The sequence below is a fragment of the Athene noctua genome, chromosome Z (assembly GCF_965140245.1).
Source record: "Athene noctua chromosome Z, bAthNoc1.hap1.1, whole genome shotgun sequence".
NCBI classification, from domain to species: Eukaryota; Metazoa; Chordata; class Aves; order Strigiformes; family Strigidae; genus Athene; species Athene noctua.
In genome coordinates, this window is record NC_134077.1 from 35908687 (window position 1) to 35936601 (window position 27915).

General features: G+C 35.7%; 1 protein-coding gene across 4 annotated transcripts in view; it reads right to left on the reverse strand.

The window, feature by feature from the left end:
* FER (FER tyrosine kinase) overlaps nt 1-27915 on the reverse strand; it is a 203155-nt gene that overhangs the window by 21305 nt on the left and 153935 nt on the right. For all 4 annotated transcript variants that reach the window (XR_012635484.1, XM_074931319.1, XM_074931317.1 and 1 more), the window contains one exon: nt 23268-23391. Coding sequence is in view for 3 of the 4 variants with exons in the window: in XM_074931319.1 (XP_074787420.1) it covers nt 23268-23391 (124 nt within the window). In the remaining variant the exon portion in view is untranslated. The remainder of the gene's footprint in view (nt 1-23267; nt 23392-27915) is intronic.

A 27915-nucleotide genomic window follows, 5' to 3' on the forward strand; every position in this document is an offset into this window, starting at 1 on the left:
ATAATTTTAATATATATTTGACTCACACAGCTTGTCTGTGCTAAGAATATTTATGCCTCTTGAGCTTGATGCTACAGTGATGAAAATGTTGTTATTCTTACAGTTAGAGAGGATGGATCATTTAAAACCAAATCTGAAGTCACAGTCTCCAGCTGAAGATACACAGAAATGTATAAAACAGCTCAATACGCACTATGTTAAATAGTTTCATGTTAGCAAGCGGTATTTTCAGTGAAAGTAAGAGAGCCACAAACCAAAATCAAATTGTTATTGCTTATACTCAAGTCTGTAAAAAGTATCACCATGAAACTTCCAAGAATTTATGGCTTAGGTTCCAATAATTTAGTCATTAGCTTTTTTATTGTGTTAATGTAAGTCTAGATTTTGTGACAGATGCACATAATGACTGGAAAATATAATGAGGTCATATCTCAAAGAAAATTTACACAGTTAATTAAAATCATGGATACCTTTCTACCTGAGTTTGACCTAGCATTTAAAGAAATTTTGATTCAAATTTAAAAAAAGCTATATATACTGAGCTGCCTTAGGTTTATTTCTCATATGCAACCCTGAATATTAGGGAAAATACATCGCAAATAGTACACAGTATGCTGCTTGCAAACAAAGATTACACTCAGTTCACGTAATTATTATCCGTTTTGTATGTGACACATTTCTTTTTCTTTCAGAGTCATCTAGAGGAACTGTTTTTCATGATTACTGAAAATTTATAAAAATATTTCCATGAAAATCAAACTGGTATTTGAGAAAGTTGGTAAAGATTGTGATCAGGATATATGCAAATTAACACTAGACCATCTAAAAGACCACAGACACACGAAGTCTTTACTTCATGAAAGAATGGTTTTCAAGTTGTCTATTAGCTGGCAGTGGACCGGGGAATACTATTCAAGTTGCCATGCTGCACACAAGTGCCAAGGGAGGAATCATGGGCCAGTGGCTAGCTAATGGCCTACAACTTGTGCAGAGGGACATAACTGTCAAGTCCACCATCAATCTTTCAGGCAAATTGCTTCTTTCTCTTTGTCTCAGTTTGTATTGAATAGAGAAGAATTTTCATTGCCATCTGCCACAGAACATCAATAAAATTTTATGAAATAGTGAGTGCCAAGCTATTAACAATAAGATAGATAAAGATGTATTGTGGTAAAACTTAACTTATTAATAAAGCTACAAATAGCAAAGTAAATGTACTAGTGCTGTTTACAAGCCTCCCAGTATTAAGACCTTTTTCTTCTTTTAGTTAGAACTCACATTTTTTAAGCGATAATACTATGTATTACTTTTAATACATAATTTGTGTACTGAAGCCTTTTGAGCACTTAATATGTTTATTTCCGACTTAATCAAATTTATTTTTTTTCTTTCTCATGTGTAAAGTACACTCTCTCACTTAATTAGAAAATACTTTAAATGTGAACTTTTTTCCCTTTTTCTTTCACTTCAGTCATAGTCTTTCTAAAGGACATTTGTAATCCCGCTTTTGGGCACTTAAGTTTTCTTTTCACAATTCTTGTGAGGAGCTGGTTCTTGTAGTACATAGAAGCCAACAATGTTTAGCAGATCCAGTGATATTTACTATCATGCTAAATCCTGCCATAAGTACTGTTGCTTTGCACTTTTAGTAGTGTGTCATTTAGTGGGGTGAAACAGTATAAGTACAATTTCATTCTCAGTGCTCCAACACAGCTACTTCAGATGCTACAGATAAATCACTGTAGATGTATTTTTCAGGTTCTCTTTTTTCCTGTTCTCTTACTTGTGTTTTTTTCACAATGTCTGTTTGACTAACATTTATTATTTCATTCATTGGGCTTATAAATGTCCTGAAAGTTGTAGTATCTTGTTAGTATTTCTGCTGTCATTTTACATGTTTCATATCCTCAGAGATTTGTTGCTGAATTTACCAGTTTTCTTTAACATCTATTTGCACACTTAAAAGCACTTTTAAAAACATTGTTACATTGAAGGCTATAGCTACATCAAGCTTTGGGGTTTTTTTAATTCTGAGGGTTTGGTTAAGATGTTTCAGTATTTTTCAAGCAGTTTCTTCACTGTTCTCCCTCCTGTGTGACAGCCTACTTGAAAAGAATGTTCATATTTTTCACTCTAGATACAAGAGAAAATTACCAAAAATGTATATTGGTCACTGTGATTTATTTAATGTATAGGCAGAATCTGAAAAAAGAAGCATCAAAAATTATTACTTCCCCTGCTTTAAATTAATAACTAACAGCTTTACTTTTCTCCCAGGATTCTAATTCATTTCAATTTGCTACAGATAAAAGAATAAAGCTCTAGTATAGTAGTGTTAAGGATTATAAAACCCCTTTACATCTTAACCTTCCATATTAAATACACACAATGGGGTTTCATCCAAGTAAGTATGATAGGTGGCACGAGTGAGGGAAAACAATATAAATATATATGGCTGATGACCAAAAACAAGTGTAAGGAGTCAATATTACAGATAACTTCAGTGTTAAATATTTGTAGTAGATCATGGCAGTTTCTAGATGGCCTTTTTTTTAAAAAAAAAAAAAAAAAAAAAAATCAGCTATGCTCTACTGGTTTTCTTTTCCCTAAAACCCCCAGGAATGTTCTGTTTGTTTTCTCTTCTTAATGTTCCCTAAAACCAACATCCTGAAGAAGAAGAGATATAATTGCATGGAATTAGGTGTTTGGGCATTGGTGTTTTTTTTTTTTCCTCATACAGCATTTGCTACTTGCTGCAGTAATTCCATAAAATCAGTATTTATTTTTAACATAGAAAACAAACAAAAATTTATTTATTTTGTATTGTGAAAGCTGTACAAATTGGGCATGAATTAGACTGAACTGTTAGAGAAGAAATTCATTAGTAAAAGAGAAGCTGACTCTCACTAATACCAAGATTACGTAAGTTCCTAGTGCTTATAGAAACAAAGTGCCTTCCCCCCAACTACTAAGGAATAAAAATTATTATGTAAACTGGAAATTTCATTTTTAAGCACTACTGTGCAGTCCCTATAAACACAAACAGGGCATGGACTGGGAGTGACTAATAAGGATTGAGTATGCTGAAACTGCAAGAGATAGCTCATAAGACTTTTGCTAAAAATCCAATCAACAGTTAAAGAGGAAGTAGAGGCAACATCTCTCTGCTAGGAATTGTTACCACCTGGATTCATGTCTGTCAGTAAAGACATAAACCTCATAAATTTTTCTCTAAGGATACCTATACCCCACCCCACCCCTCCGTGCTTCCTTTCACTATGCCAATAGAACTATACACAGCAGGTAATACCTAGTATTTAAATGGAATTCCATCAATTAAAGCAAATCAAAACGAGAGCAAACTCCTAATTAATAAACCAGCAGGACAGACTGCCTCACTGAACTAATTAGCCATTTTATATCCCATCCCTGGATCACGCAGTTAAAATACTCTTAGGTGATAAAAGCAAGTGATTAATTAGTGAACAGGATCAGTTTATCTCCTCAGAATCAGTTTAACTGATCAAAAAAAGAAGGGGTGGCAAATCTACAAGTAAAACTGTTGAGTTTTTGTGGACTCTAAGACACAACCTCTCCGCCAATCACCTACGGTAATTTCCAGTGGTGTCTAAATCAAAACACACCTGTTTCAGAACTTTCTTGATACACATATGCTGCTACTTTTGCTGGATGTGGAGGACACAGCAAATAGTATGCACCTAATAATGGACTGGGAAAATATCAGAGGATCATTCTATCTTGTCTTCCCCCCTTACACTTTGTTTTACTTATTTCTTTGTATTATTTTAGCTATCAGATTATGAATACTAATGAAGCAATATTAACTACAATGCTAATAATTTCTCTGACTTCCTCATATAATGCAAGTCCATTTTCATCTTCACAGATTAACAGTGCTAGGAAACCAGAGAAAGTTCAATCTAGATGCAGTAGTGATTTCTCAGTAGTGTCTGATGTTCTGCTTGCTATCTGTAGTTTTTGATATTGTTCAGTTCTCCTCAACTATAAAATAAATAAATTTTCCCACATCACAGCATTAGTGACTTTATCACTCCCTCTAATGTGCTTTGCAGTTTTCAGATGAAGTATGTAAAAATTTTGGAAAAAGAACTCAAAATACAAAAGTAACAAAACAAAGCCCAAATAGTTGTATTCAGTAGCTGAACACAAGCAGAAAAACTAGCTTGTATCTAACAATGCATTTTTTCCACAGAACCTTTATTTCTTCCACCTGTAAGAGTAAAATGTATCCTACATTCCAGAAATAGTTTGCCCTGCACTGCACTCTCCCATTGCCATGATAGTAAGAGCTACCAGTTAAAATGCTTTATAGCAGCTTGGTGAATATACTCCTGTGAACTAAGGCTAGTAAGATCACATTAATCAAAAGGCAAACTTCCAGTAATAAAGGCCAAGGAAAACAGAAGAAAATATAAAAGCCCAATAAAGCTTAATCATCTAAATTACTCTAATACACTATTACATGGTCTAAGTAAAAATTTCTTGGTAAGTTGGCAAACAAAGAATCTATTCATATATGTCAGATTTCTAAAAAAAATAACAAAACTATATTCAAATATAAAATATGGTCCTTAGATACTGGGAGGAGCTGTTAAGTGTTTTTAAAAATGCCGTAAGGATAAACACACTGCTGAAGATGAAGTATTCCTAATTCAAAATTCCAAACATCTATGCATTATTATTGTCATTCCCACCCTCAAAAAACATACTGTTATGTACATGATTTTCTCTTTCACTTTTGCTCAGCATGTTATAGATTGTAACATGGGTGACTGAAGCAGAAAACTACAGCATCTCATTCAGAAATGCAGACTGGGATGCATTTGAATCACAAGGACAAAGCTTATTGCTTCGTCTGTTGGGGATTGCATAGCTCCGTAAAGAAACTACCACTTGTAGTGAACTTAACCTTCAGTCCGACCCCACAAACTTTCATGCTATTTACATTTCTGCAGCTACATTTTCTGAACAAGTGACAGCTGTCCTGGATGGTACAAACAGCAAGAAGAAACTTCTTACCAACTGCTGTACAGAAAAATATGTTCACATTTTCTGTACCACAGTTTGTTACTGCAAATGCCTTCACATATACATACTTGAAAATAAAATTAAGATATAAAGTCAGATAAAAAGTTGTTATTGTACAGTAATTTCTGATGAACAAGTATAGTATAAGAATCAGCAGATTATATTAATTTTTATGGTCTACAAAATGGTCAGCGACTAATGAACAAACAAAATTACAGTAAGGTATACCTTAAGGTAGGTACACATATTTGGCATCCTAAATTAGACACATTATTTAATTACTTTTGTAGAGGAGTAGCAGTACTAACTTCAGGCCTTCGAACAGAATACTTTCCCCAACATGTTTAAGTGTCAGAGTTAAACTTTCTGTTTTACTTCTTGACCATGGTAGAGATCACTCATACCTCAGAGGGCATAAAGTGTCCGTTTAGAGATAGTGAAGCACAAACGCTATATAATACTATCACTTCTCACAGTTGTAGTTCTGGTCTCCTAATACCTGGTGTTTGATATAAAGAAGTCCAGTTCTTAAGAGTTGAATGGTTAGGTACGAATCTAAATTTTCATTAAGAAGAAACAGTTTAAGATGGATGGCTGTGAAGAAGACATGAAATGAGTTTGAAGATAAAGAGGAGTAAAAAGAAACACAAGCTTCCTATTTTCTGAATGTTTTGCATTTTTAAGTAATGCAGGTGGGGTTTTTATTTGGTTTTGTTTTGTTTTGGTTTGGTTTTTTAATTGGTAATTCTATACAGAAGAGAGTTGAGCTGATCCATACCCCTGCTCTGAAGCATGCCAAGGTCACTCACTCCTGTATCTTGAAGCCTTCTCACCTGCCTGCTCTGGGTACATTTTACTAGAAAGAAACCAAGGTTGCTGTTACATATTATATGGCACCTGTCACCAACAGAGGTAGTAACAGATGAAAACTAAGCAATTGTAAACTTACTGTTTGCAGCTCAGAAATGTCTCAAGGGACGATTGCAGATCTACTGACATATTATAAAACTTAAAAGTTTTATTCAGGTGAGCTACTATGTGTCCTCCATTTTGCTAGTAGGAGAAGGTTTCTGTACCAGCTATTTTAAAAGAGATAAAGATGGGCATAGTAGACAATGAGCAGTTTCTGGAAAGAATCAAAGCAGCAGACTATGAAGATGGCAACGAAGCAATAAATCGATACAGCATCTATTTCTCCCACCTTTATCCTATTTCTGAGGTTTTCTTCACAATCCCTGTTTCTGGAATAGAAACATTCCTATCAGCACCATCTAAATGTTTTTCATTTGCATTGTTTCTCAACTTTTTTAGAATAGTTACTGTGTCTATTTTTCTGAACAATAATTTCAATGAAAACTGCATCACAGTAATTTTAGTCTGTAATAGTCTTCTTTGCATCGATATCCCTGTAGATTTTTATAACCCATTTATTCCGTGCACTGCTGATTACATGTAATGTGCTGAGCAAAATGTGAAACCTTTTTTTCCTTGTACTTCATTTGTATCTTGAAACAAAGGTATGCAATTCAATTGCTTTTGTGTGCCATTTTATTTCATTTGCTTGGTGGAAAAGCTTACCTTGTCTTTGTCCAATGTGAGTAACTTAACAGAGTAGATTATTACTCTCTGCAATTTTACAGTAATACTCATTTTTGTATAGGTAGTTGTTTTTTCCTTTATAAAGTTATGGAAATGAAAGATTTACATAGCATGTATTTTATAGCCCTGAGAAAGCCCTTTACAAATTAAGTTTGTACAACTGCACAGTAACCTATCCAGCCTCCTTGTTTCTCATAAAGTAGTAGTTTATACCTGAAGAGTGAACTCTAGAAAAAAAAAAATTAAAAAAGCAGTCCTAGTGATAGCCTTATTGAAAACTAAGGGTCTGGATAGTCCTAGGACTGGATGATAAGTAGCTTTATGGAAAACCTACAATATTAGGGCAACTGGAAAGTGGAAAACACCTTCCAGAAATCCCCAATGGCATGACACACACAGGAATAATACCACTGCTGGATCCCATGCAACCACCTTTATGCTCTTGAAGTTTTTGATAGAAACATTACAGAACATAAGAAGCACAAATATGGATACATTTATGATATGCATAAGATTTGTAATATTTCTTAAAAATCTATTTTACAGTAACTGAATTATGGGGAAAATTAAATATCCAAAAAGTAATGGATAATTATCCAAGACAGACCATAATGTAAGTTTACATTTTGTGCTCAAGAAAGTTTCAGTGGACTGAATTCACAACCACAGAGGTCCTTCATTTCCAAAATCAGTCATACAAGTAGATTTTACTGTTCATGGTAAGGCAAATACCATTTTCAAGCAAAAATTTCCACAAGTACTCTATCCTTCACAGAAGCAACTAAAATGAAACACAATAAAGCATGCAATTACACTAATAAGTGTATTTTTTGTGATACTATCATGGCATTATTCAACCTGTAAGATGATGCAAAACTTGCTACAATAACTTGTATTCCTTTTATACAAGGAAGATGCCTCAATTTAGTTCTAATTAAGCTCTGTGCCATTCCATTCCACCCTGTCAAAATGTTACTGATTTCTCTGTATAGATGCACTAAGTATTGGTTTAACTTGTTTACAAATTTGGTGACATCTGAAGAGGCAAACCAGTTATGATCAAAGATCATATGCACTTGTCCATTATACATCAGTGATAGAAAAGCTTGCATGCTGAATGTAAAGAAAATGTGTAAAGCAGAGCAGCTTCTAGTGTTGATTTTTTGATGACTAAGCTTTTTAGAAAATAATTTTCTCATTTTATTAAACAAAGACATTTTCTAGTGTTAATATAATTATGTATTAAGTTTGGAAAACAGTTGACAATAATGAAAAGCAGAGCATGAGAAGTAGACAAAAGACACTGCAAGTGTCCAAGGAACCAAGAAATTCATAAGCATAATTATAATACAGGTTAGTCTTTTCCACCTTTTTCATTAGAATAAAATGAACTAGCACAATAGTATAGTATTTGCAGTGCTGTTCAGCTCTCAGTGAATGAGGAAATATTTTAAAACTTTATCTGTCTTCTCAGGTTAGAATTAAGTACAGGAATTACTCCAAAAGCAGGAAGCCTTTCTAATCAAGTATTTTTACTTATTCTGTCATCCCAACTCCTATATATAGTTTTTTAAAACTGGGACTTGGCCCTTACTTCACTGCTTTATATTTCTTTTCCAGAACCCATGAGACTTGATGAAGTATCTGACATCCATCTTTGCCAGGAGCTTCTTCTGTTAGGCTTGAGTGACTCAGCTCAAATCTGTGAACAACAAAATACTGTAACATTGATTCGACAGTTCTTACAGCTCCATGTACCTTGATGATCTCCCTCAATCTTCCAAATCAGTTAACATGGTGATAAAGCTTTCTTCACTGACTACTTCCTTGCATAAAGGATTCTGAAATAGCCTTTGACAAAGAGTAAGTCCCTCTTTCAATCAGTACTCACAGTGATATAAAAATGTTTCATAAAACCATATCCCTGCACTATAATTCTGACAAACGTGATAGAAAGAGGCTGAGAACTACAGAGCAATGACAAGAAGTGAGAAAACATAACATGCACTTAGCTTATTGTAACATTTTACTTTACTCAGTAATCTCAGCAACTGTGATTCCTTTAAGATGCATTAAATTCATTCAGAATCCTTTTGTGAGCAGTACCTATTGGAACTGAATTTACCTTTGAACTGAGCTGAACACACATAACTTCACCTAAGTTTCTCTCAGCTTTATTAGGAAAATGTCTTGATTCTCAAAAGAAGATCAACAATAAGCTGGAAAAAAGCATATCCTTCATTATTTGATACCTAGAACTATACACCATCTATGATTATGTAGAAGTAATAAATTTCTAAAATTATGTTTTTCGGCTGCAAAAACTTTGACTTCTTTCATGAAAGCACACTAAAATCCATTTTACATTCTTCATCTGTTTTTCACTATGTACACAGCCACACAGCTATACTGAATGTAATATTAATAGAACTACAGCAATGTAAATCTTGGAGGCCCACCTAAAAAACCTCCCGAGGAACTGGGAAGAACTACATTAGAGTAAGGTATATACCTTACATCACTAGTACTCTCTGAACAAAATAGTGGATAAACATTTTGTCAAATCCACAAAACAGGTGTAACTTCGTGTGCAGATATAAATATATATGTATGTCTGTATAAAAAGTAGAAAAGGGAATTAAGTTTATTTTCCTTAGGAAAGCAATTTGGGAATTCACTATTCATTACTACTGACATGCAGCCTAATAATTTTTTATTAAAATGAAAGTAGTTTCCTGTCTGAGACAACTGGGGTACATTCCACTTTGGAATGTCAAGAATCAGTATCAGGAAGCCAATAAAATATTGAACCAATACATTATATCTTAGTGCAACATGTATTTCCTTTCCTAGAAACACTATTTAGAATTTTCTACTATAAGAAATAAAATAGGAAAAATTTTACCCCCTAAAGAAAACCATGTACATGAAAGCATGCTTTGGCTTTACTAAACAAACATTGCCATACATGCTTACTTGCTGGTCAATGATCTATGCTCAAAGGAGAATCCTGTACCTCATTTCTGAGTTGACTGCATTCTTCCTCTCCTTCCTAATCCATCTTCTTCTGCTTTTGTCTTATCCTAGCATCTACCACCAACACCTCCTTTACCCACTGCAAAAATGAAATCCTGCAGTCCTTCTTTCTTTTTGGTACACATTATCAAAAACATACCTCAAAGATTCTGTGGAAACACCACCAGTGCTACAGGTGGCCACAATCATGGTTTGCATCTCCTGGCTGTCAAGTATTTGGTATCTGATGGTATCTGACAAAGGAGTGTCTTAACATTCCGAGCAGATTTAATGTGAAACTTGGAACCCCAAAATACAGTAAATGGAGAAGAATTACTATTGTAGCTTCATAACAATGACTGCAACTTGTTAAATAGCATGATGTATTGAAGTACAGCAAAACCAGTCATTATCATCTAAGGTCTTACTTCTTTTCCAGTTGACTTCAATGACAATTTTTCTATCACTTCCAGCATGGCAAGCTTTATTTCATGCACTTAGGTAAACACACAACACTGGTTTTGCAATGTCTCCTCCACTTAGACTTTGCTCTGTGGGATCAGTTCATTTTCCACTACAATTGAATAGTAAAATTCTTCAGAGATGGCAAGCAAATCACTATTTTATTTTAAATAATGAGAGGTAACAGGAAATTAATTTACTTCTAGCTGATTGAATAAAAGTTCAACTGGCTAAAGAGGTTGCAGCTTTACATTTACTATTGAATTTCAGTGGGAGGTTAGGACCCTTGGTTGAATAATGATTTCAATTGATATCTCTTTAGACACTTTCACATTCACACCTGACCATTTTCTCCTACTTATTATTACTAAAGCTATGATGTTCTCCAAATTTCACTTTTAAATCCTTTCAAAAACCACTGTTTAAGGAATAGATAATTACTTCAAGAAAGTGGGTAATGGAGCTACTCCTGACAGACTACGTAAATGTTTACATTGTTCAACATTAGGCTGCATTTTCTGTACTTGCTTCTGCATAGAGTATATAGGTGTATCCTCTGACAATAGTTTCAGAGTACATGCTTTTATTGACCTTGTATAACACAAGAGAGAAATTCACAGACTATGAACTTAAAGCTTGTTATTTCTCTGAACAGTAGGTATCACTAAACTGTTCACATTTACAGTAGAAAGTAATTACATTTCATCCAATAAACTCTCATTGCTACAGGACTATGAGAGTAGAGAGAATAGTATTTATTTATGAAGGAAAGCTATATGATCTTAGGATCATCTGAGAAAACATCAGTTTTCACAAATACTAGCTCTATGTTATTTTTACCATAGTTTTAAAATCCTGTACTGTCAATTTTTACTCTTCTTAATTAGGGAGAGCCTGTCACTCTCATGCAGTGAGGGGATTTATTATTCTAAATAATATGATTATAAATATATATTCTAATTTCTAAAAATCAAATAATAATTTGATTATTTTTTCTGAATAATACTTGTAAATTCCTAATATTTATCAACAGGAAAGTGGTATTGCAGTTAAATAAAACCAACCTTAACACCATACCATAACACTCAAAATGCTATAGCTTGTTAAATAAAATGAGGGAGTCTTAAGAAAATTTGCTTACATTTCTTTCAATCCCATTTACTTTATTTCTAGCAATTTATTTTTTAAGAGGGAATTTTTTGTATCAAGGATATCTCATGAGAAAAAGATACACTGACTCAACTCCACAAAGGCAAAAAAAATATTTTTCATAATATGCATCTTCTGTAACAAGAAAAAAATCTAAACCTCCTCTTAAAATGTTTTATGAATCGTTTATAACCTAACAATTTCTTTGATTTCTTACAATAAATATTATCCTTTCTATAACTAGCTTTTGACATTTAACTTTTCTGTCTATAAACCCCTGAGTTTTGTAATGCAAGAACTTTGTTTTTACACATAACAGCTGTCTCACAAGAATAAGATAGATACATTTCTAAAACAACAGATCATGTAACTATATGTATCTTATAAAATACTTTACTACAGTATCTCACAGTAGTCTGAACACATATTCTGTGTTGTCCTTCTGGGCCCTCTGATGACCATTAGGACCAAAACATGAGTTCAGCATGGCAGTAAGACAGTCCATTATCTAAGGTTTCTGGGAACAGATTAATTATTACTCACTCAAACATGTAAGAGCAGAAATACCAGCTAGCTAGCGAAACAGTTGTGCTTTACCTGTGCTGTAACAAGAATAAATAATATTTCCTTCCTAACAAATTTTCCTTTTGCAGTTTTTTTCTCATTCACATCTTAGCCAATTAGGCAGTAAAACCTGGAAGGTAGGGACAATGGATATGAGAAGCCCTGGACGATCAGAAGGGAACTTTAAAAAGTGGGTTCAGGCTCATTTTCTTACAAAATATTATCCTAAAAATGGCACATTTCCTGCCTTCTGGAATTGGTATACGAAGTTCGCTCCTTAGCAAGGATTTCCCATTTCATGAGGTCAAATCATCTTGCCATTCTGTGTGCCCAGAAATCCAGCTCCACAGTCACCTTCGTTCCTTCCCACAAATGACTGGGCAATTGCCGTGAGAGTTATCATCATCTCCCATCTGTAAACTAATCCTCCCCCCAAATAATCTGATTATAGATCTTGTATCTCAGTGATTTTTAGACATAATTCACGGATTGAGGTCCTTGAATGAAGAAAGCTGACCATTTAATTAGAACAAGAAAGTGGATTATATGGATGTGATTATTTAAAATCAGTTAATACTGCAAAATATTTAATTTACAAATGAACTTGGATACAATGCTAATACTTATATTATTAATTGAATACATTAGGTAAATTTTGGTCTGGCAGTATGCCCATGAATGCACTGAATAGAAAACCCAAGCTGTGACCTGCTGCCCCACCCCAATAACAAAACCTGAGTTAGTACCATGAACTTTCAAAATAGTAAGAATAAGTTTTGGTAGGGTAAAAACCAGATGTTTTCAGATACGGATGCCACCTCTGGAAGGTCATTCATTTCAACACAGACCAGTTCAGAAAGAGACAAAAGGATGTTCCTAGTTAAGCAGTATATAACTTCCATCCAATATAAATCTAGTGAGTGTCATTTCCACTTTCCACATGGCAAACAATGTATTATGCTTTCTTTAATGAAAAGACAGAGCAGAGAGACCAAGAAACTCTAGTGGCCATGGAAGCCCTGAAATCTAAGGAAATCTTGGGCAGGACAGGACAAGACATCAGTTGGGATGGGCTGGCAGGGGCAGTCTGAATAGAAACTTTGTTCCGTTCTCATCCCCATTCAAAGGATTTCATTCACCAAAGTTGCTAAATGAGTTTCTTTCCAAAGCACAAAATCTGTAAGTGTTAAGTTAAGGTCTCAGGTCACATATAAGTTATACATAAATACATGTAACACTCACAGTTACTTAAGAATACAATACAGAGAGTCAGCTGATGAGAATGAAGAAGCTACCTTCTAAGGGTAAATCTAACCTCTAACTGCTAATTATGACAAGATGTACAAAAACAGAGAGCAAAAATGGAACCTGCTACACATTCCTAGCTATTGTGAAAAAAGAGATTTTCAGCTTCCTGATGAAGATGGTGAAACTTACTGGTTACTGATGAATCCTATCACCATATATTTTTATTACAGTAGTTTATTATCTATATGGGCATTGCAGTTTTTAAAATAAATAGGTCTACAAAATAATTTTGTAATAACGTGCCAAACAATCTATGTATTACTATCTTTAGTTTAACTCCACAGGACATTTTAAATTATCATCCTAGTAAAAGTGATGTACTGAAATCTCAGATGTCAGAAATAACTGGATATTTTCCCCATTTTACAGGGAACACATAAAGGATGACTTCCAAGCACAAGCTGAATAGGAAGCACCAGGGAAAGTCATAATTAAATGAAAATGTCAACCTCATGGAAACTTTTAACAGACACTTCAAAACATTAATATGGAAAATTCTGGCTGATCATACCAGATTACCCTGAAAATCATTCAGCTAATACACTAACTGTGTATTGATTACACACAACCACAGAATCATCTAGGTTGGAAAAGACCCTGAAGATCCAGTCCAACCATTAACCTCACACTGACAGTTCCCAACTACACCATATCCCTCAGCGCTATGTCAACCCGACTCTTAAACACCTCCAGGGATGGGGACTCCACCACTGCCCTGGGCAGCCCATTCCAACACACAACAACCCCTTCTGGAAAGAAATGTTGCCTAATATCCAGTCTAAACCTTCCCTGGTACAATTTGGGGCCATTACCTCTTGTCCTATCGCTTGTTACTTGGTTAAAGAGACTCATCCCCAGCAACCTCCTTTCAGGGAGCTGTAGAGGGCGATGAGGTCTCCCCTCAGCCTCCTCTTCTCCAGACTAAACACCCCCAGTTCCCTCAGCCGCTCCCCATACGACCTGTGCTCCAGACCCTGCACCAGCTCTGTTGCCCTTCTCTGGACACGCTCGAGTCATTCAATGTCCTTTTTGGAGTGAGGGGCCCAAAACTGAACACAGGAATCGAGGTGCGGCCTCAGCAGTGCCGAGTACAGGGGTCAGATCCCTTCCCTGTCCCTGCTGGCCACGCTATTGCTGACACAAGCCAGGATGCCATTGGCCTTCTTGGCCACCTGGGCACACTGCTGGCTCCTGATCAGCTGGCTGTCAATCAACACCCCCAGGTCCCTCTCTGACTGGCAGCTCTCCAGCCACTCCTCCCCAAGCCTGTAGTGCTGCTGGGGGTTGTTGTGGCCCAAGGGCAGCCCCCGGCATTTGGCCTTATGGAAACTCCTCCAGTTGGCCTCAGCCCATGGCTCCAGCCTGTCCAGGTCTCTCTGCAGAGCCTCCCTGCGCTTGAGCAGATCAACACTCCCACCCAACTTGGTGTCATCTGCAAACTGACTGAGGGTGCACTCGATCCCCTTGTCCAGATCATCAATAAAGATGTTAAACAGGAGTGGCCCCAAAACCGAGCCCTGGGGGACACCACTCGTGACCGGCCTCCAACTGGATTTAACTCTGTTCACCACAACTCTTGGGGCCCGGCCATCCAGACAGTTTTTTACCCCACAAAGCGTGTGCCCATCCAAGCCATGAGAAGCCAGTTTCACCAGGAGAATGCTGTGGGACATGGTGTCACAGGCCTTCCTAAAGTCAAGGTAGACAACATCCACAGCCTTTCTCTCATCCAATAAGCAGGTCACCCTGTCACAGAAGGAGATCAGGTTTGTCAAGCAGGACCTGCCTTTCATAAACCCATGCTGACTGGGCCTGAGCATCTGGTTGTCCCCCATGTGTTGTGTGATGGTACTCAGGATGAGCTGCTCCATCAGCTTCCTGGGCACCAAAGTCAGTCTAACAGGCCTGTAATTTCCTGGATCATCCTTCTGACCCTTCTTATTTATGGGCGTCACATTGGCCAATTTCCAGTCTGTCAGGACCTCCCTGGTCAGCCAGGACTGCTGTAAATGATGGAAAGCGGCTTGGTGAGCACCCCAGCCAGCTCCTTCAGCACCCTCGGGTGTATCCCATCCGGTCCCACCGACTTGTGTGTGTCTGTGTGATGCAGCAGGTCACTGTATCCTAGATTGTGGGGTGGTCGTTCTTCCAGTCTCTGTCTTCTGGCTGAGGAGGCTGGATTCCCTCAGTACAACTAGTCTTGATGTTAAAGCCTGAGGCACAGAAGGCATTAAGCACCTCAGCCTTTTCCTCATCACTTGTTACCAAATTTCCTCCTGCATCTAGCAGGGGATGGAGATTCTCCCTGGTCTTTCTTTTGCTACTGACATACTTATAGAAACTTTTCTTGTTCTTGATTGCTGAAGCCAAATTAATTTCCAGCTGGGCTTTAGCCCTCCTTATTTCCACCCTGCATAGCCTCACAGCCTCTTTGTAATCACTGTCTGGCTAGTCGCTTTTTCCAAAGGCTGTAAACTCTCATTTTCTCCCTGAGTTGCAGCCAAAGCTCCCTGTTCAGCCAGGGTGGTCTTCTCTGGTGCTGGCTTCTCTTACAGCAAATTAGATATAAGATGAATTAGACATAAGCTATAGAATTACATATAAGATATAAGATATTAGATTAGATTGTAAGATGAAAGCTAAAGGAAATTTCAGTTAAATAAAATGAAATTTTGTAACTGCTTTACCATAAGAAAATTCAACCATGGAAAGAAAAAAATAATTTCCCCTTATCTGTTTCATATGAAGAAACGTTAATTTGCCCTTCCAAACTGAGAAAGAACAGAACCTAACATCCTATACTAAACTGGCCTCTCTGTACTACTGATCATTAATATTAGCCTTAGAACAGCCACTGTGAAACAACTTTGTTTTGCAGCTGTTTTAGGAGATGCCTTATAATTTAATATCTTAAAAGAATAGCAAATGGTAGAGATAATTGGTGATTGAAATTCTCAGTGGCAAACAAAATCTGTTCTAATAGCAGACGAATAATGTGTTATGCTTAAAATAAAGACACCAGAGTTTCCAGTTCCACCTTTAATGTGCCAATCATTAAATTAATATAAACATATGTGTAGTCTACTGCTTATTTATGTAACAAAATAACACCAAAAAGCTACAATTCATATATATATATCCTACATACTTTGACTGACTCCTCTGGTAACAAGACTGCAGTGAGCATAATTCAGGAACATATGAAAGATAGCATGGTCTTATTGAGATAACATGATATGTTGAGATTTACAGTAAAAAAAATGTATTCATACATTTCTTATACTCTCACCATCCAAATCCATGCATCTTTTACTCTAATTGCAAGCCTTCTGCAGCTGTGGCAAAGCTAAACCTGCGATGGCTAAATGCTTTTAATAGAGGTTGGGTGAACATCAAATAAAGTGCATAAGGTGAAGCAGTATCAACCTCTACAACAAATACATAGAGTCTGCAAGGAAAAATTTATTCCTCTCCCTTTTAAAATCTTTTGTTATTCAGCCAAGCCAGAATTCAATAGCTTAGATAATGGATTAGAAGGATGCTCACATTTTATCCAGAAGCAGTTCTTCATCACGCTTCACTTTCAGTTTTATTATAGCATACTTAGAATTCAATAATCTCTCTAATTTATTACAATGAGATTAAAGTATACAATATTCATATATTTAATTTAATAGGTCTGGATACTTAAGTTTCCCCTGCTTTTTCCTTATAACTTTCAGATCAGAATCACACAAACTCATTCAAGAAAAAAATGATCATGTTGCTCAAATAAGATTTCAGAGAACCAGAAGTACCAAATCAGAACTGATTCAACTTTAACTGTAAGTGCATTTCTCTGGGATCGAACCATATTTACCAATGTGACAGAGGAGACAACTGTAAACTGCAGGAAAAAAACCTCCTTGTAAACCCTTGAAAATGATTTTTAAAAGCTGAAACCTGGCATATAATACTCTAATCTATGCCTATATGGCAGGCAGAGTGAAACATGGCAGTGTTCACCTGTCTCTCCTCCTAGATGACAGCAGTTGAAGACCACTGTATTAGTTACTTTAGGGCTGGAAATACCATGTTTTGAAGAAACACAGTAGCATGAAAACTATGAAAATAATTTCCTGGAGCATTTGAAAGCATGGACATATTTGTATTGATAAATGTTACGGTCTGGAATGCAGTTTTAATAGATGCTGCTGAAAAAAGGATCTTGTGCAGACTAACTACCTCAAGAGCATGGCACCCTTGGAGCGCGGAGACAGGCTGAAGATTCCAAGTGCCTTGGTACAGCACTAGCAGAGCGTCAGCAAACACTGCAGCCTTAACCCAAGTGCAGCATTCCCTTCTTGCATTAGAAGCAGAGTGCCAAGCAGACTGCAAGGGGAGCAGCATCACTGTTCTGGCAACAGTCAACACTTCTTTAATTTGTTTAGCAACAACTACAACTCCCAAGACCTGCTCTTTGAACTTATGTTTTTTGAAGAGAGTTAGAAGACAGATCCTCAGTTAGCCACAAATGAGCTGGGAGAAGAAGGGCTTCAGCAATCTTCCTGTATACTTGTAATCTGTATCATCTGTCCAAATAAAAGCTGAGCATTTGTAATGGTTCTTCCATTAGTACCTCTTATGTCCAATAGACCAAATGAAAAGTCAATAACCTGTGTAAAATCCACAATGCTGTAACTGCAGAGTATCTCTATAATCTAATAAAGTCAATGGAAATACCGGTCTTAGCGGAAAAAAAGCTTACTAGTTAAGAGGCAACATGGAAGGTTGCATAAAGCACATGCATATTAAGAAATAAAAGCTCAATACACAGTATTGTAATGTGCCAATTAAATTCAAAGTTTTGCTAAAAATTATTCTACAGATATGACAATAAATTTGGTGGTTTTTTGTTTTTTTTTTTGTTTTTTTTTTTTTTTTAACACTAACAACATACCTACGTAAAGTGGCTTACAGAAAGTAACAGTTCTTCAAAGTTTCCACTTGTGGTTTTGTTGAGAAATTCTTTTATCAAACAATATTTAACTTTGTATTTAACAAGGCCAGTGAGTGATTAAAGTGTACAGAGAAGATACCGTAATCCTGAGAAAAGATACACATCCTGGCAGAATTGCTCCAACAAGGCTGGTAAGAAAGAACAGCTTGGGTGGATAATGAAGTTGGGAAACATCCAAGGAGAGTAAGTTGTCCTCAGAAGACTCATGACCATAAAAGGGAAAAAGGAATAGAGGGCTAACTTCCCAAATGACCACTGATGACCACCCGAGACCCCCACTCATGAATAGGGTAGTTTTGCAAAGCCAACATTATGTAGACGTAACAGATAGGTGAAAAAGTGGAGACTTCTTAAAAAATGTATGTATATTCATGTCTTTTGTTTTAGTGTGTGCATGTTAGGAGGAATGATCTCCCATGAACCCAGCACTGACTAAAGAAATGCCTGCTTCTTAATGCTACATTGGTGTTAAGAGGTTTATTCCCAATTTTGGTGACAATTTTAACTTTCAATAGAATGGAAACATTTTTATTTTTCATATTGTAAAAAACATGATCTGAAACATCGTTTTATATAAAGCAGAGACATCATCTTATAAAAATAAGGCTTGAACTGATGATTATTCATTACATTTATGTGGTGTTTCAACTACTACTGACAATAATTCTCTGAAATACTTATTCATTGAAGCATGATCAACTACTATTATTTACACAGTAATACAGAATTCTTTTATTCAGTAATAAATGATTACATATTTTCTAAGAATGAAACCTATAGATATGGAATCTTGCATCATCACTTAATTTTATACATGCAGTTCTGAATGGATCATGAAAAGCTAATTAATGATGGCAAATTAATGCCTGCACAATAAACCTTGAAGAGGCCGTCTAGTCTATAGAAAGGCATACTTATTCAATTGAAATATTGTCTATCTTCGTAAGTCATCACCAGCTCAGAAAATTACAGAAACTACAATAAAGGTCTTAGGTATTGCAGCTGACCAGGAGGAAATGCAGGAGAAAAACACATTGTGCCAAGGAGAACAAGCTACTTCGGAACAGAATCAAAGCAGCCATTCCACTGAGCACTGACTTGTTTGGAGCCAGTCAAAAGCAGGCAGAGACAAGTACTTAGCTCCTGTCTTCCACTGGATTTGGGGAGAGAAATCGAGAAGGCAGGTTCTTCCCTCTCCTTAGGAAGGAGACTTGCTCAGTTTTGGAGCTAAACTATCATTCTCCTTCTTCCAGAAGACTTGAATCACTACTGACACACTAAGCTGAACAGCATCTCTGCTAAACTGAATAGGATCACTTTTCATCCTTTTTGTGGTAGCTGAACTATTGCCCCAGGAAGAAATGGAAGATTCTCAGGAAAGGAAAGACTAACTTAAGTATCCAGTATAGTATTTAAGAATTGTATTCATGATTATGAAAGACTTCTGGAACCTCTTTCCAAAGTTCTTTACATCAGACTAATGAGGAAAAAAAGTTCTGGGAGCAGAGTAGATTAGGTAAACTAGATTAGTAACAGGGAAGCAAGTGTTTTCCTAGTAATTTATATTGTTTATAATTTATATAAATGGTACATATCTAATGAAAACTATAGCAATCTTGAATTAACATCCACAGATCCAGGATTTCATAGCATGAAGCTAAACCAGTCACTTTTCATTTAATGGGGGGTTTGTGATGGCTAGAAAAATAAGGCAAAAAGAAGCAGTAGTAGTATGACTAAAAATAGAAGAACTGGATCATAGAACATGATCATCTTGCCAAACAACACATCTTCTTTCATTCAGAATATGGGAGACTTGTAGAACATTCACTGAAAGGAAAACTTGACTAAGGAATTTCCCTTGAATGCAGTTAGTCCATACCTTCTCACACATAGTGCATATATTGAAAATAAGTAATTTGAATCGAGTACCAACTTTACGCTACATTTGGCAGATGCACAGTTGAAGACTACTGCTGGTAACTTCAGCGAAAAACTGACATTGGGAAGGTCTATTGACTGATCACTTCAAAGATTCTAACTTTTATCATAGCTCTCTCCCAATAATGCATCTTCAAATTTGTTTAATCACAGAATGGTTAGGGTTAGAAGGGACCTTTAAAGATCATCTATTCCAACCCTCCTGCAACAAGCAGGGACATCTCCAAATAGATCAGTTTGCTCAAAGCCCCAGCTAACTTGACCTTAAACACTTCCAATGATGGGGCACTCACAACTTCTTTGGGCAAACTGCTCCAGGGTCTCACCACCCTCATTGTAAAAGATTTTTTTCTTGTATCCAATCTAAACTTACACTAATTCAGTTTAAAATAATTTTCCCTTGTTCTGTCACTACAGCCCTGGCAAAAAGTCTCTCTCCATCTTTCTTGTAAGTATCCATTAAATACTGAAAAGCTACAAGGTCTCCTCAGAGCCTTCTCTTCTCCAGGCTGAACAACCTCAACTCTTTCAGCCTTTCTTCCTAGCAGAGGTGTTCTATCTCTCTGATCATCTTTGTGGCCCTCCTCTGGACCCACTCCAATGGGTCCATGTTCATCTTATGTTGGGGACCCCAGAGCTGGACACAGTACTCCAGGTGAGGTCTCATGAGAGCAGAGTTGAGGGGGAGAGTCACCTCCCTTAATCTGCTGGCCACATTTCTCTTGATGCAGCCCAGGATACAGCTGGCTTTCTGGACTGTGAGTGTGTGTTGCCAGCTCATGTTTAATTTTTCATACACCATGATCCCCAAGTCCTTCTCCACAGGGCTGCTCTCAATCTATCCATCCCCTTGTCTGTATTGATTGATACTGGGTGTTGCTCTGACACAGGTGCAGGACCTTGCATTTGGCCTTGTTGAACCTCATGAGGTTCACATTAAATTATTTTAAAAAATGAATGTTCTTAATGTATATGTAAAAGCAAATTATCTGATGCACTGGCCCCACTACTGAAAGGCTAAATCAAACAGCAATTTCAGAAAGCCAATACAGATTTAGGTAGAATTTTAAAATATAAAGGCTAAGTATAGTTAGTCCAGCTACAAATGAAAACTAGCATTAAAAACAATTTTAATAAACTGCTGAGTAAATTTTAGTTTCACATTAATAGCAAGTCAAACATACATGGTACCAAACTATGGTCATCTAAACTACTAAAAAAATGTGAGGATTCTGAAAAAATACTTAAAACAAGAAATAAAATACTGCAGAACAATAGCATGAAGCAAAAGAATTTTGGTTTGGTGAAATCTAGATAATAGAAACTACTTCTAATCATATAATTACTGAACATTCTTAAGTAATACTAATCAAATCCCATGGACTTTTAAACAAAATAAAAATAATTTTGCTACTTTCTCTCTAGTGAATTTTCTTACCTCTTTTCAACCTAAGAATGACTTTCAGTTCACAAAGTTTCTGAGAAAAAAGAGTAAGTTTATTGTTCTTTCAAAAAATTACTGTAGTTTTTAGATAGTGCTAAATCTTCCTACTATAACATGTTCCATTCTAATCTACACGCTCTCAACATTAGATTTTTGTATGACTAACCTACCTTACCTGATCTAAAAAGGAGAAAACAAAGGCTCCCGAATTCCTTGTACAGACCATGCAGTCAAACAGCTGCACTTTCAGTGCTCGGGTAAGGAGGGGCTGAAACTCCAGTGGGGTTCTGAGTCCTGAACACCTAAGAGCTTGCTTACAAAGCACTAGACAGTTTGACTTTTCCCTGCTAGCCTGTCATTCTCTTGTTCAGTGTATTTGCAGCACAGCACCAAGAGCGTTTCACCCACTAGTGTGCAACAGGGTCAAAGTACCCAGCAAACAACATGCTCTATGCTTCTGGGGCAGACAGGGTTTCTAGACAAAATCTATCTCAGCCCATCTTCCAGGGTGCCTGGAAATACTGGATAAATGCTCAAACTTCTCAAACAGGAAACAGAAAAACTTTATGTATGCTAATTCTACTAAAATGCAGTTTAGCCTTTGGTAAAACACATTTTAAAACTTCATAAGCTACTTTCCTCAAGTAAGCATTTGTCAATTAACCTGCATTAGCAACTCAAAAAAATCCCCATCCAGAAGTGCCTCCATCATTACTGCAAAAATCACTAAACTTGGTTCTTGTCCTTCAGAAATTTTCGTGACATTTACATATCAAATTTAGAAGAATTAACTCATAAATATAGTAGGCACATATAATGGTGCTAAATATATATAGTATAGTGGTGCTAAATATGAACTGGGCTCATTATGTAAGTGAAGTGGCACACAGTTCACCTACAAATGTTCTACAATGCAAAGCCGAAGTCATCAGTGTTACAAATGAAAACTCGTTCGTAATTTTTCTGTAAAGTGGATTATTGTCATGTTTATGTCTCATATTTCAGCCATATCACTGTGGCAGGGTACACACTGTCATATTCTGAGAGAAAAATAGGTGGAAATTAAGTACATTCCCTTTGACAGAAACTGAGTATAAGCAGTGCCATGGCAGAGTTAGTTAAACTAGAGAAGAAACAACAAAAACGAAAGGCAGGAACAGAGACAAGGTACACCAAGAGCATAATGCTCTGTATCTTAGCATATCTTCTATATTTTAGAGAAAGCAGTCCAGGCAATTAATATTTTAATATACAGAACTCTAGTTTTTCTCCAGTTATTACCCAAGAAACCAGTGGATTTTTCTGAAACACACTTAAAGTTACACACTTAAGTTACTGAAACATAACTTCTTCATTGGTCAGGCAAGTATCTGTAAATTTCAGACAGAATATAAGCCAAAGATTGTTTTTTGTTATGATTCATTGTCACTGTATGAACTGTGCTCCTTATAATGCAAATTATTATGGTGAAAAATCATTATGAACTTCTATTAATAGCAACAAACTATATAGATCAAATAACGTAGCACTTATTTTTACCCAAATGAATGGAAGTTTTGAATTAGACAAGCAATAATGACCTCCTTTTAGAAAAAGTGTAAACTTTTTTTTAAATTGTAGAGATTATTCCTGTTGTTAATAAGCACCATATACACTTAAACAGCTAACATTTCCAATGATCAAAATTACAATAGTGAGAAAAAAAATCTTCCTTACCTGTGTATACAATTTTTAGATTCAAGATATGCCATACCAGAAGCAGCATCTAATGAAAATTTTACCAATTGTTTGGTTTTTAGCTCATCCTTCTTTTTTCTTAAAAAGGACAGGAAATCCCCTCCTAGAAAAACAAACAGACAGTGAGACACGACAGATAGGATATTCACACTTATCTCTCCTTAGGGGTGTGAGATCACACCAAATGCAGCTATTTGCTGTTCTCCTCAACCAATCAGTTTCAGGTTAGCCTAAGAAAAAGGAAGGAACTCACCTTTCAAAGTGCAGTTTCCCCAACTTCCCATAAATACAGGTGCTTAAAGTGAAAACTGCACAGCATTTTTTTTATACCCAAAATCTTCACCAGTGTACTTTAAACACAGACTTAACATGAAAAATATTGCTGTAAAGGTTTATAAAAATTGTGAATAAATAGGTTAAGTTCTATTAGTTACATGAGGGTAATTAATTTTTGGTTGATCATTTACATTGGTGTTTCTCAAATTCTGCATCGATGTGTTTGGAGGGGCAACAGAGTGTTTTATTTCTTGGGCAATGTTAACTCCGTATTGGACACTGACAACTGAAGGCAAACAACTATTACTGTGACTTCAGAGTCTTCTGCCGTGGAAAAAAAAAATTGTTGTCCTCTTGTCTGGGGAGGGGAAGGGGTCAGCATGGAGGATTTCCAAAATGCAATTTGTGTTTGCAAAAAAAGTTTCTGAAAAACTGATTTAGGAGAAAGACACTCCATCGACATATGTGTTACTCTGGTTACAGCAGACAGTTAACAATAACTTCTAAGCAATTACTCCCTCTAAAACATACAAGCTCATGAAAATTATTTTGTTTATATACTGAGAACTCACTGCTCTGCACATCAGGATCATCTTTTAATTAGTAAGTATGATCATATGTCTTTACGAATGTGAATGTCTTCCAGTCTTGACAAATTGCGGCATTACTTGAATGAGAACAGTAAATCAAGGAAACTTACAGAAAAAAACAAAGACCATCCTAAAAAAACCCTACTCTCAATCAACCAGTGTTCCAATATTGAAGACTGAGAATTTCTAATTTACTGCAGGAAGAACTGAAAAGACAGATAAACTCAGTTTGACATACTGAAAAGGATTCCTTCTCATACAGCCATACTAAAAATGAAGGAACAAGTCCTAAGTAAGAAAGGTCTCTTTATAAAGTGTTATAACATTATCAGTGTGAGTCTAAATTCATATTCAATTCATATAAATTTTTTGTACAGATGAGTTACTGCTCTCCACAATCAAAAGTAAAAAAATCAGTTCTCAAATAACAAGGTACTAAAGATAACAAGGTATCAAAATAAAAGCTAACCATATAAATTAAAAACATTTAGAAAAAATACATGATATAAATTTTTTTCTAATATGTTCAGGCAATCAGATTAAGATGCTAATTTTCAACAGTTAATTTCTGAACAGGATTGAAAGCTCTCAGTTCCTTACATCAGAATACGCCGAATTTGCAGAGCACAAGCCTGTAACTTTCCAGTGTAATCAATACCATCAGGAACTGATTTAGAACTTGCTAATTTTCACTGTTTGGAATGTACTGTATGAACTTACAGTGTTTTCAGCAAAACCATCAGAGCATACCTCAAGCTGTATACAGTGTATTTTATGTCTATCATCAAAACACAGTTTTAATATAATTATCTTAGTCTGTCTCAATCTCTGTAGTGAAAAAATCAGCAAACTGCGATGTTTTTGCTAGCAGTTCTGATCTCTTTTATCTGTCTTTGCATAGAGATGACAAAAATATATTTTAAATACTCTGTTCAGTATTGATTTGAATGCACTTAGTTGCAGACAAAACAAAAGAGCAAAGTGATATACATCTAATTCTGTGCAGGATATATCATTTTATGTTAAATCTGATTATGCTTATCATTGTGATACCAGCGTAAGCTTAAGTGTCTGTCCTTTAACTAAAAGAATTACTCTTACTAGTAAATTCTGAGTTTTACCATCTACTGTGGCCAATGTTCCAGCTATTCATCTTCACAGGAAAGCATTCACATGAATACCTTCAAAGCTGAGTTAAGAGGATTTCACTGCAAACCCTTCAGCATAGAACTGTTATTATCTTTAAGTGATATCTTTATGTGCTTCTTAAAACAAGTTTAAAATATAAAAAGCCGTAATTCACTATTTGCAGCACACAGTGTCAGAGCATTATCTCCAGAAAAATAACTGTTGATAAAAATGAAATAAACAGATCAGTTAGACTATGAAACAACTGAAACAAAACTACATGACTACCTAAGAGTAAGTAATGCTTTCTCTTATATGTGGAATTTCCACTGTGCTTTACATGACTACCTGTTTTTCCAGTTAATGGCACACAACACTACCAGGAAATGAGGTTTGCTCCAACCACTCTTAAGTAATACAGAAATATTTAAACTATTATAGTATTATTACCAAGCAGAAATAAACTGCCTGGTTTGGGTTTACAGGAGGACAAATAACAGTACTGGAGTGTCTGCCTAATACAATAGAATTATTTTACTAAGTAGATGACAAAATGTAGCACATAAGCAGAAGACCCATGAGAGCAGCTTGCTATAATTGGATTCCTGAAAACAGCCCTTCATGTATTTCACTGTGAATGTGAACTGTTTCTCATTATATGCAGAAATTTTAAGAGACTGAAAATACCACATACCAGCATCTCCTACTGTTGGCTCTACTTACAAAGCATTATTAACCTTATGCTGTATGTTCAGTAGTAGGATTTTATGGCAATGTAACAGTACACTTAATGGTGCACACAAAAGTAAGTTAAAGTTTTGCAAGAGGAAAAAACCTAGTTGTGATCTATGAGAAGAAATCAAACCACAAAAATCAGCAATGAAATATCTTAAATCAGTTTACAAAATATTTAATTTAATTTATTAAATGGCATTTACAATCAACTATGAGTACACCAGTGTTGTCCTGAGCTGGTGCCCAAAATGGTACCTACCTACTTGTTCTAGACACTCATTATTCTGATAACCCGTATTGACACTGAACATAATTAAAATATAATTTTGAAATTATGGTGGGAAATCTCCCACTTATTGATACTTAGATATATAGACATACATTACTTATATAGCTATATAGTATCGTACCATTTAAATAATGTTATAAATGATAATTATGCAAATATTAATGTTGTAACATAATAGCAATTATTAGGAAATATATGGAATTATATATATTATTTACATATCAGTTTTAATAAAGTGGGATAATTTCCTTTATTACACAGCCTTGTTAAGTAGCAGTTTTTTTAAAGAGTATGCTTAGTTCTTACATTTATACACACATTAATCATACAGATGCAGCAAGCTTCTGGGCATACAACTTAAAGGTCACCTAACATAGAGGAGCTCCATGAGTCAATATTTATAATTGCTTTATAAGCTATTATAATATTATTAAAATGACCTTTATCTGCACCTGGAAGATTCATATGGTCAGTCTTTTGACTAATGTAAAGAAATTTAGAATTTTTTTACTGCCCAGTATTTTAGTCCCATATACATTTATCAACAAAACAAACCCAAACACTGCTTCTTAAATCTATGAATTTAAAATAGCAAACATTCATCTGTAGCAATTCTAGAAGACAGTTTTTTAAGAAAGTAAGAAGCTATTTGACAAACTCCTGAAAATGTAAGGGTTTAGAAATGCTGAAGCCCTCATTTTCCTTAAAATAGTGTGCCTTCACTTTTCAACTAATGGATCATTTGTGTGCAATGCAGTGCTTTCACTTCTTTCTATTTTACATAAGTAATCACGAAAACTGTAAATAAACCGTAAGTTTTTTAACTGCCTACAGAGTACTGTTGCAAAATCCAGTTAAAACTTTGTTTTTCCTGATTAGGAATGCAAAAAAAGTTGCTATATTCATGCAAAGTTTTGCCATAGTAATGTTACCAATGGTAATAATGACGTATGAATGGAAATGCATGTATGTGAAAACAAAAGATGAAGAAAAAAAACAAGAGATACAAGGATGGTGTACATTAAGAGTCAAGGACACGATTAGCAACAACAAACAAGTAAACACAGAGAAGATGTTGCCTGCATCAGGACTGTGTGCAGATGACTCTAGCAGAATACTGAATGAGACCACAATGGAAATGACTCACTAGCACAAAATAACTACACTATAATAAGATGAAGATGAGAAAGTTACATTATATGTGCTATGTCCTTTTAATGGGATGACAGACTATATATATATATATGATATTCAAAATTAGGAAAATATTGACAGTGGTCAGCAACCTTGCCTTTGATTTAAGGTGGATCAAATAAGCTAGAGCATGAAGCCAGTGATCCTACCACATTAACTTACTCCCAAATGTCATAAAAGCCTGTCCAAAACCAAGTCTGTCATCATCTGTCAAAAAGAAATCAGAAATTATAGCAAAATATCAATAGCCAGCACCCCTTGTCCTCTGTGCTGAACAAAGTAATCCTGCCCAGACTACTCAGCCTCTCTGTTTTCGTATTGTGGCTATGAGGATATAGGACAAAACCCATTTCAGAAATTAACTAAAAGGAAAATCATCCTCCCCCAGGAAATCTTCCATTCAGTTTTGATTCAT